The 11,827-nt window shown below is 31.5% G+C and overlaps 1 protein-coding gene across 2 annotated transcripts; it reads left to right on the top strand.

Moving 5' to 3' along the window:
* Positions 1-206: 206 nt before the first annotated feature.
* On the top strand, positions 207-3,429 carry LOC145153814 (ras-related protein RABE1c-like). Of its 2 annotated transcripts, XR_013734320.1 has the most exons (10): positions 207-298; positions 438-574; positions 1,209-1,281; positions 1,368-1,468; positions 1,673-1,738; positions 2,004-2,101; positions 2,213-2,275; positions 2,810-2,902; positions 2,984-3,130; positions 3,285-3,429. XR_013734320.1 is itself a non-coding variant. In XM_079075498.1 (9 exons), exons 2-9 carry the CDS (start codon positions 502-504, stop codon positions 3,062-3,064), a joined length of 648 nt encoding a protein of 215 aa, XP_078931624.1. In that variant the 5' UTR covers positions 207-298; positions 438-501; the 3' UTR covers positions 3,065-3,429. The 2 variants fall into 2 exon arrangements, 1 of the variants encoding a protein (XP_078931624.1); XM_079075498.1 differs by having other exon boundaries at positions 2,984-3,429.
* Positions 3,430-11,827: the final 8,398 nt, after the last annotated feature.

Here is an 11,827-nt window from a genome sequence, read left to right as displayed (position 1 = left end):
TGGATATATCGAAATGGAATAATTGGTTTATAACAAAAAAACATTTTGTTTTTCTTTTTAGAAGATTTCCTAACTTAACTTTCATTTACATATAATTTTTTAACCAAATATCCACTTAATGAACGCCACGTTGCAGAACCTCAATAGGAGGATGTAAATATTTATATTTACAAATTGCTCCCCTCAACTTTCTCTTTTTACCAAAAAGACAAAAACCAAAATAAAATCATATGCAACGGCCGACCAACGTCTGCAGACACTTTTCATCCTCACCTCGTCCTCTCTCTATCTCACATGTGTAAGATCTCTTTTGTGATCTGTGTAATCTATACATCAAATTTGTTGTATCTATACACGGCTATACGTATGTATATTCGTTTCCCCTGACGCAAGGTTTGTTTTTCTTGTTTTGCATTTCCCCAATTTTGTATCATTAGAGGAAGACGATTGGAAGAAATCACCAGTTTATATAGGGTTTTTGATCACTTCTGAATCAATCAAATGGCCGCTCCACCGGCTAGAGCTCGAGCGGATTACGATTTCCTCATCAAACTTCTCTTAATCGGCGACAGCGGTACGCATTCCGCATTCGTTTCGTTTTTCATCTTCCATTTGAATCCGACATGTGCTGTATATTTAAATGTGCATTTCGTATGATTATATTTTTGACTATCTGGAAATGTGGGAAAGATTTGTGTAATTTTTTGGTGTTAGATCTCTTGGTTGTGCCTTTGATTCCATTTGCGATGGTTCAGGGAAAGAGGGGTGAAGGTGATGCTGCATTTGGTGATTAGGATTAGATTGCATCTGTTTGGAATCTGTATGCATAAACATTGTCATCTGCCTGTTAAATTGTGTTAAATCGTTCCCATAGGGTTGCAAATGCAATGGTTTTCTCATTTTGATCGACATAGCAAACATAAATTTGTAAATAGGGAAAAATTCCAATAGTTTTACACAAACTAACGTTCTAAGTAGGGCAGATTTATTAAGACATTAAAGCAGCTTAATCAATCCAATTACTATAACCTAAATTATTCAAAATTCCACTTACCCAGCTGTTCGGTTTGCCTCATGCCCTCATCAACAAATTTTTTTGACGTACATAACTTCTAAATTCTCCTATCCTTTTGCTTCTAATGTACATATACTTGGTGAAATTTTGTTACTCAGACATTTATTTGTGTTTTTTTTCATCATTGTTGCAGGTGTTGGTAAGAGTTGTCTCCTTTTACGGTTCTCAGATGGTTCCTTCACCACTAGTTTCATTACAACTATAGGGTTCGTATATATTTAAATCCTATTACAAAAAATAGACTTCAAATTATAATGGTCACTTACAAATGTATGATCTTTTTCTTATATAGTATCGATTTCAAGATAAGAACAGTTGAGCTTGATGGAAAAAGAATCAAACTGCAAATCTGGGACACTGCTGGCCAAGAGCGATTCAGGACAATTACAACTGGTAAGTCTGTTGAAGAAGAATCTTTCTGCTTCATTAAGGTAATTTTATAGTATATGTTTTAATGTAATAAAAGTATAACTAATAAATCTAGCAAGAGTATGTTTATGCTTGCTATCAACAATTCAACATCATTAGTTTTGTATTATTTAAGAGAATGTATCTTTCTATATTCATGTTTTTATATCTAATCTTGGTTTTTTGCAGCTTATTACCGTGGAGCCATGGGTATTCTGCTAGTATATGATGTCACTGATGAATCATCCTTTAACAGTAATTCCTTATATACCTTTCTCTTCTGAAATATATCTTGGCCATCATTTTTAACATGTTTTTTTTAAAAACATGTTAAAATTTATATATATATATATATATATATATATATATATATATATATATATGTTTTTCGTTTTGGGTTATTCATATGCACCATGTTTCTGGATTTTTATGATGCCAGTTTTTCTTGTGGTTCACTACTGTCTTTCTCATTTCTTAGCTTCTTTTTTCATTAATTTAATTTTTTTTTTTTTATGTGTAGACATCAGGAATTGGATCCGGAACATAGAACAGCATGCATCTGATAATGTAAACAAGATACTGGTTGGCAACAAGGCTGACATGGATGAAAGCAAAAGGGTCTCTATCTCTATCTGTCTATATATCTCTGTTATTTTGTGTGTGTGTGTGTGTGTGTAAATCCTGATTCCTCATTTTCCATATTGACTGAGTGAAAACCATATTGTGCAGGCTGTTCCTACCTCAAAGGGTCAGGCACTTGCTGATGAATATGGCATCAAATTCTTTGAGGCTGTAAGGCTCTGTTTCTTTTCTTTTTCCTCATTAAGTGTAGGGTATATACTTAATATAAAGTCCTTCTTTCTGCTTTAAGTAAAAAGTATTAAAAAGAAATACCATTTTTTTTCTCGCTTTAAATGTTTTATGAGCAAAGATGGATGAGTAAGTGTTGGATTCGTAAAGACTGTTTCTTTTTTCCGACTTGAATCAACTGTCTGAATGCGAGTAAATGACCATTTTATCCTCCTCGTATACATAAAGGCTGTTTTTTTTTGGACCAAATCAACTATCTGAATGTGAATAAAAATGACCATTTTACCCTCGTATACATAAAGGCTGTTTTTCTATTGGACAAATCAACTGTCTGAATGTGAGTAAATACCATCTTACTCTCCTCATATAAGTAAAGACTTTCTTTTTTGGACTGAACGAACCATCAAAATGTGAGTAAATGACCATTTTACCCTTGTGTAAGTCCTTTAAGTCAAAAAGAAACAACACCCTTTTACCCTTTTGGATACATACTAAATTTTCTTTCACATCAAACAGAGTGCAAAAACAAATATGAATGTGGAAGAGGTCTTCTTCTCTGTAGCTAGAGACATAAAACAGAGACTCTCCGAAACTGACACAAAGACTGAGGTACATCCACAAAATCAAAAGGGTATTTTGGTAATTTTGGTCAGTAACTACCTATTCTCTCTTACCTGTCTTTTTTTGCAGCCTCAAACCCTTAAGATTAACCAACAAGACCAGGCAGGAGGGAGTTCTGAATCGGCTCAGAAATCATCATGCTGTGGCTAATAATTATCAACCCTTTGACTCTTCTTGGTATTCACATTTTCAATTTACCAAGTCGCCCTTCAAAAGGTTTTTTTTTTTTTTGCATGATCAGAAATTTGATTCATACATCATTTTATCTTTTTTTCTTTTTGCCGTTTTTAATTTTATTTTTTTTGCATTTGGGCAACTCTCGCTTTCATGTATTGATGTCATTTCATACCTTGGATGATTATATCTTTAGAAAAGGGTAGAAAGGGAACAATAAAAAGATGGTCAAAACTAGTTGCAACTTTGAGAAGGGTATGAGGATATAAAGTCATCAATAATGTTGGTTTTGCATATAATAATTGAAATTATAAAGTGATGAAAGCTGAGTTTTTGGTTGATGGGTAGTTTGTTTAATGCATTGTGACTCTCATTGGATATGAGGCAACTCTTGTTACTTGTTTTTTCTTCTTCAAAAAGTAACTTTTCATTTAAAGATGTATAATTATGATTGGAACTTATGGTTTCTTTGAATTATTATGGAGGGTGATTCACTTGCACTTTTTGTTTAATTTTTTTTAAGAGCTATAAACCATTTGGCTTAGTTAGAAATCTCCATCTCCATTTTAATCTTCATTTTACAAACATGGGTCAGTTGCTCTAAATAAGCTTCCGATCCTAGACCCCTAATTCTTTAGATGCAAGAACTTTTTTCCCATTTTATCTTAACATATTTTCAGTCAAATTTTCCCCTTCTCTAAAAGAATTTTCAACACATCAATTCCAATAATTGATGGACCATTTCCGAAGCTGTAAAGATTGATGAAAAAAAAAATCTCAAGCTCCAAAAAAATGTCTTTATAAGATTTACATGGCCCCTAAAAGACAAAGCTTTCGCTTTTCAAGCATAAAGTTTCTAAGTGAAGCAGTCACTTATTGACTCCACCCCACCCATTTTAGAAATATTGCACACATATGAGATTTTTTTTCCTTAGCAAACCCAAAATAAATGCCAAAAATAAGGCATCCTAAAAACAACCTCTTTCATCAGATTACACTAGACAAAGTTAATTTTTAATCTCGAAGGAAGATGGAAACATCAAAGGATTCAAAAAATATTCCTAGCATTTTCTGGAGATCACCCTCGTAATTTTTTTTCCTGTACCACTTTATATTACCTAATCACCTTATTAATTATCAACATGTTATCCAAAATTAAATGACATTTTAATGAAATTCACTTGTTCCTACTCACCTCTCCATATACCCCACTCAACCAATTAGACAATAACTCGACAATAATATCATATCAACAACCAATTAATATAATCAATTGATAATATTTCGCAAACATCAACAATAATATCATATCAACAACCAATTAAGATAATCAATTGATAATATTTCGCAAACATTATATCTGAAATTTTAGGAATTAAATAAATGACGTTTTACACCTTCTTGGAATAAATCCAGATAACATGAAAGCCTTCATATATGCGACAACATCCGCTTCCACAATATCCTAAAAATATATAAGACTACTAGGAGTGGGCAATGCCCACTCACGTTATTATGTCTATTTACCCTAAAAACGCAGTGGAACACCGCCCCAACTTTGTGTTATTAGATGTTGTGTTATTAGGATGTGATAACGAGAACGGGAGATAACACCCAATCAAATCATTTTTTCCTTTTTTCCTCTCTATCTCTCTCATATTTAACACCATGTTATAACATGTAATAACATGGGGAACACCACCCCCACTTCATGTTATAACATATAATAACATGGGATACCGTTGTCCACACCCAATAGCCTAATGAATGCACACATAAAACCATTAGGACCTCGAGATTTCTCTTCACCATATCTCCACATTGCTTGCTTGATCTCTTCCATTGAAAGGGGAACATATAGATCACTACTTGAAGCTGAGAGTGTTTATAAACTCATATGTGGACCTTAAGGTGTAAATAAGTAAATTTAAATTTGAATTTAAAATTAAAAAAATTAAAAAAATAAAAAATAAACTATGTAACCCAAAAGAGGCAATTTGTGGGGACTCCGTACCTCATGAAATATCAGGTTTAGGGTTTGCATTGTGGTATGTGTTATCAACTTTCTAGGAGCTGTGTTCGTCGTCAGAAGGGTAAGGCTTCGATTTTTTGTGGCTCAAGTAGTTGATAAGAAATGTCAAATATCAAAAAAGGAGAATTATTTGAGCATCAAGCCATCAACATAAGTTTTAAAACGCCCTTTCAATCCTTGGAAAGACACTCTCAGGTTTTAAAGATGTCATGTCATATTTTACGGACTGTGAGATTTATTTATTTTATTAATAACTAAATTGAGTTTTATCTGAAATATCATAAGAAAATTGTTTTTCTTTTAATTTCCATGGATTGGATCCAAAACAATTAGGTTCCATTTCTTTCTTGTGACAACCGTCAAATTCAAGTCAAAGTCAAAGTCAAAGTCAACAAGTCAAACCGGTCAAACTTAACTAGTACTTGTATGTTAAAAGTTATTCTATGCATAAAAATGTGCATCTTTATGTCAAAAATTCAAGTGTCTCGAAGAATGTATGTGTTAACAATGTAAAAACCCTAAAAAGGGAGTTAAACGCATCAAAACACGACTAAGGACCCTTTCGGGGACTTAAAACGATCATTAACGAAGCATAACGGGGTTCGCGAACCTTGCAGTTGCGAGATTATGCGATAATAATGGCTAAGGTTAAATCTCTCCCAAATCTCTCCAAGCATGTGAAATCTCTCCCAAATCTCTCTAAGTATGTAAAATCTCTCCAAGTATGTGAAATCTCTCCCAAATCTCTCCAAGCATGTGAAATCTCTCCCAAATCTCTCTAAGTATGTGAAAGCTCTCCAAGTATGTTAAATCTCTCCCAAATCTCTCCAAGAATGTGAAATCTCTCCAAGTATGTGAAATCTCTCCCAAATCTCTCCAAGTATGAGAAATCTCTCCCAAATCTCTCCAAGCATGTGAAATCTCTTCCAAATCTCTCCAAGTATGTGAAATCTCTCCCAAATCTCTCTAAGTATGTGAAATCTCTTCAAGTATGTGAAATCCCTCCCAAATCTCTCCAAGTATGTGAAATCTCTCCCAAATCTCCCATCAAAATTATACACTTCTTATACCATCAAGAGGGCCTCTTTTCTCTCAACTTTCAGCCACACTTTTGATGTGTTCTTGAGTCATTTATTCACTTATTGGTAATTATTTCCTTCTAACTCAAGTGTTATTACATGTTTTCATAACACTCTTGGATTAACGACTCATATCTTCACACCAAAAATCGTTCTTAGGATCATCCAAAACTTCGTGTGTTCATCAAGTGATCTAGACTTGAAACTCATCATCTTCAACCTTTCACTCTACAAGAAATCACTCAAGGTGAGTTCATACCCCTACATTTTCTAGTTTTCTTCAGTTTTCAAGGGGGGGGGGGGGGAATACAAGTTAAAACACCAAAACATATTCAAAACTCAACTTGACAGCTTACAACAGAAAAGTTGTGACCTATTCACGAACTGTTTTACCCAACTTAAACTTAATATCTTTCAAAACTGTTTAATATGCAAGTAGTTCAGGTTTATACCTTTAAAATGACTACTTTCACATCTCCATATGATTTTTCTACGATTTATGGTGATATTTACAAAACTGCCTATCATTTCAGAAACGAATTCAGACCAGTCTGTGATTATGAACACTTTCACATAAGTTAGAGACTTCTAAAAATCATAATAAAAATTATGAATAAACTAGACACATTTTCTAAACTCTCAGAGTTTACGGAGTTAGTTTTCGACTCCGTATGATTTTTCTATGATAATTTCAAAACAGTGCAGAAAGGATAAAAACTAGTTGCATAGTTTACCTTATTAATAACACTTTGTAGTATGTTGAGCAAAGTGCATAACAATAAGTTTCTCAATGTTTGGATGCATTCTTGTTAGTTTATCATCATAAACAGAAATTAGTCATTCATGTTAAGGTTTTTCCTCCATTCATTTCGAACACATATAATAAACTACTTTAAGTATAGTTTATGAATTTTCGATAAAAGCATACTACATGGAAAATGTTTTACTCTCAAAACAAATGGGTTTTTCATATACTACTTGATAAACTATAATAGTAATAGTTTATGTATTTATATCACAAATGTATTTTCATAAAAGGTGATTTCACTTCCTCCACGGAAGAGGTTTTATACTCAAAACTATATGTAAACTAGTTAACGTAAGTTGTGAGACATTCTCCTTCGGGGTACTCTTAAGTACCATAGAAAATCCTGAATTAGTTATAACCAGAGTCTCTTGTAGGGAGAGCGTGATAATTGTGTATAGATCTATATTGGGATTGACAACCCACACCCATGCTGCTTGCATAAGTCCGATCGGCCGATCGGGGGTGACAAGTGTCATTTCGATTCCGACGCCTGAAGAACGTCGTAAGCAGGTTATTCTATCGTAGTATGGTTATAGCGACTCACATAGGGAGTTAACAATCTTTCAAGTTTACATGAAAAATTCTACTTTGAAAAGGGGTTTTACTTCTAAATTAAACGAGTTTATGCCGATTTAAACTTGCATGAATTACTCTAAGTATGGAAAAATACTTGTATATTCTCGGTCTTGACGTTTAGGACTACATGACTTTTATAAGGAAAATATTGGATTTTCTTTGGAAACACATTTCCATTATGAACATTATAAGTACAAAACACACACATATTCTCTGTCTTAACATTTAGGACTACATGACTTTTATAAGGAAAATATTGGATTTTCTTTGGAAACATATTTCTATCAAAACTACATCTCATCTAGACTTGTTAGACTTCAGCTATAATTGCTAAGTGTATATGCTAGAGTTATATAAGAATCTAGTCGTAATCGACCTAGAATTGGTGGGCCCGCCTTACTTCCTGTTCCTTGTTTGGTTGTGGACCTAGGGCAGACCCATTATATTCGACCGTTTATTTAACTTAAATTTTATATAACTTATATACACTGGGTGATTATAGAAGGAATCTACAGGTCTTTCTAGAGTACATTATTGCATAACATAGGAAAATATTAAATTTTCTGGAATCATATTCTATCGCTTTTTACAAGGAAAACGGCTTCTTTCTCAAATAAAACTCTTATGAACTCACCAACTTAATTGTTGACGCTTTTTCAAACTACTTGTATTCTCAGGAATTCAGTGAAACAGGAAATCAACCGCTTTCGAGGATGGGACGTTAAATCGTCAAACATTTCATTTTTGTCATCATAAGTGTAATTGATTGGAAACATGTAAACACATACTATTGTATAACTTTTTCAATTATATTTATGATGGTTGTATTTACTTTGGGCACTATTATACTCGTTGTTGTGATACTATACATGAAGTCTTCCACCCCCGAACGTTTCCGCCATCCTTGGTTTGGGGGTGTGACATTTCTTAGTTAATATCTATTTATTACATTCTTACACTATTTATGTTATTATGTTATATTTTATTTTTTGTAAGTATGTTATATATTGAAAAATATACATTAATAACATTTTTATTAAATTTATATCATGTGTGAATTAGATTTGAGGATTTATATATTTATTATAATAGATGTCATTTTATTTTATATACATTTAAAACTTACAAAAATTTTCAACTTTCAACTAATTAACATTAAGACCTCAAAAGTTATTTAATTAATATATTAAACCACATTAATTTGAAAAAAAAATACAAACTTATTTTAATAATAAACTATTAAACTTTCAAATAGTTAACCACTACAACTTATACGTTTTTTTATTATTATTATTATTATTATTATTATTATTATTTTTATGGTACTTTAATTGATACTTATGATATTTTTCTTATATATAACAACTTTTTGGTTAATCTAGTTTTAATGGTAACATTTCAACTTTAAACCTAATATACCTTCTTTATTAATTTAAATATGCCGAAGGATGTAAAACATTATCTTTGTAATACTATAACTTTTGAATTATTCATCTAATATGCTTAATTAATTAATTTAAATATGGTGTTAAATAAGAACCTAAAAATATCATATTAACATTAAAAAAATGTCAAAATAATATTTTTTTTAATAGTTAAAAAATATTAATATTGTGTAAATAAAAAACATAAAATCAAATTAACTGAAAACTGAAAAAAAAACCTATTTTTTATAAGAATGAAAATCTCAAAAAAGAAAAATAGTTTTTATTAGTTAAAAGTAATATAAACTTAAAAAAAATATTACTTTAAAAACAATGATTGATATTTAAAATAATAATCATGTCGAAATTGAAAAATTGCTAAATAAGTTATTATTATAATATTAAAAATAGTATTAAATCATAATAATATTTTATTTTATTAATGTGCAAGCCCGAATAAAAACCACTGAGATAATATGATATTTAAAGATATTAATCTAAATTAACTAAACATAAGTTAAATCAATTTTTTTAATGCACAATTTAGATGTAAAAGCTATTAACATGATATAGTTTTAATATCTGTTTAAATTATAGCCTATAAAGTTACAATGTTTTTTTTATCGATTTAATGTGAAAAATTATTACTTAGTTAATTTAAATATATAATTATTTTAAATAATATATATTTATCAATATTTTATTTATATAGATGTATTCTATATTTTATTTATATAGATGTATTCTAGGTGCTATGAAAAATTGTTAGGTTGTAAAATGTGGCAATAAAGATCATTTTTTAAAGATGTGTAAATGTATTGATATCGAGGATAATTGTAAAATTAGTGGGACACAAGTAAAACGATTTTTAATTGTATTGATGGTGATAGCTATAAACATTTGATTTGCAAGTGCTATGTCTCGTGGTCCATATTCATTTTTAAATGATAGCATTGTAAAGTGAGATTATGTCCCTTTTGTTTTACCATATGTTACAAAAAAATCAATAACAATTTGTATAAAATATAAATGTTTATGAATTTCCCTTTCTTATCGCTACTATACGTGTGCACAAACAATGAACAGAAAATGACTAAATGAAAAGCAAAATGGATAAATATACCAAGAAAAATCTAACTCGTTCCGCACTATGTTGGACATGTAGACCAAAAAGTAAGGATGAAGATCAGAAAAACTTTTATAACAATTAGATATCTTAAAGACATTTTATTACGGGTTATTGTCAATGTAACCCAATAAGTTTTAGTATATTGGTTTAAATGGTCATTCGTAACTATTTTTTGCATTTGAAGGGCACCAACTTTTATTTTTAGGTTTTAAAATGTCATTTTTGAAAATTTGAAGGGGTCACCCAGTGACGCCCATCCTAATCAGCAGGTTTAGATGTCAACTCAATTGCCACGTGTAACACCTAATGCGATTGAAGCGGTGTTGATGATACAGTCTGTGTATCGTGGTTTTGAAGTGAGGAAATCTCGGCCGTTGATGAAATTAAGGCAAATTGCTCAAGTTGGAAAACATGTGGTTGAGCTGAGAAATCGTATTTAGGATCTGGAGTCATCCATGGATGACAAGCAAAATTGATTATCAAAGAGACCATAATGAGTCTTCACCTAAAGCTAGACACGATTCAAGTATACCTTCATTTCTTTATCTTCTCAATTATAATTTTTTTGTTGCTGGAATCATAATTTCGTTCTTTGATATGCGATTCATTAGCGTTTGCATCCGATTCTGAGAGATGTTAGGAAATCGGTGGCAAAAGATCTTGTCGGTTTACAAGAGAAGCTTGATTCGTTAACATTTGTAAAATCTGAAACCATAAGTGAAACTACAAAAGAATCTTAAGATGATGGTGAAAAAATCAGAAATACCGCTCTTGAGCCACAAGTGGAATCACAAAATGAAGAAAAGACCGGCGAGCTTAACAACGATCACGAAGTCGAAGCTGCAGATCCTATACACGATATGAAGCTGGAGCAACTAGTTGAACAGATCTCCGACGAGCTTAATAAAGACCATGTTCAAGCTCAATATGGTAGCAACGATGAGGTTGTGAGGTTAGATCAGGAGAATCATTAAGTCGAAGGTATAGATTATGTACACGATATGACGCTGGAGCAACTGGTTGTTTATGAGGCGAATCCGCTGAGTTTTGTGGCGGAGCAAGCCGACGGGAAAGGGTCGTATGGGAAGAACAGGATTCTGATTGCAATGAGTCGAAGAGGATGAAGAAAGAAAAGAATGTTCTAATATGGTGCCGATATTTTAAGTGTTTGAGTAGATTTTGGTTATGATTTGGTAATTTGTGAGGTGGATTTTAGGTTAATTCTTATAACTTGTGAAAAAAGCCACGTCATCAAGGATACCGGTAATAACAAGTCTTAAGCCTTTTTTAGCAGGTAAAAATAGACTTAATGCCCCTAAACTACCATAAAAAATTATGAATGATCATTTAAACCAATATACTAAAGTTTGTTGGGTTATAATGACAATAACCATTTTATTATCTCAAAACATAGAGAGTACTAAATAGTATAACACCAAATTTCAAGAATTGTATAATAATGCCTTGAGTTTATGAGTTTGATTGTGTTTGCCTGAAAATAATTCACTAAGTTATCATTTTATTTCCGATGGTTTGAAAAAAATAGGCCATAAACAAATTAAATCAAATGGATTGGATACGTGGGTCGAAAATTGCTCAAAGTAGATTCGAAAGGATTAAACCTCCAAAGTCATTTTTTATTCTAAATATATAATTGTTTGAATGACGTAGTGCTTGGTAAAACTGTTTAG

The sequence above is a fragment of the Lactuca virosa genome, chromosome 1 (genome assembly GCF_052849685.1).
Source record: "Lactuca virosa cultivar CGN04683 chromosome 1, Lactuca_virosa_CGN04683_v6, whole genome shotgun sequence".
NCBI classification, from domain to species: Eukaryota; Viridiplantae; Streptophyta; class Magnoliopsida; order Asterales; family Asteraceae; genus Lactuca; species Lactuca virosa.
This window is presented reverse-complemented; position numbering and strand designations above follow the sequence as displayed.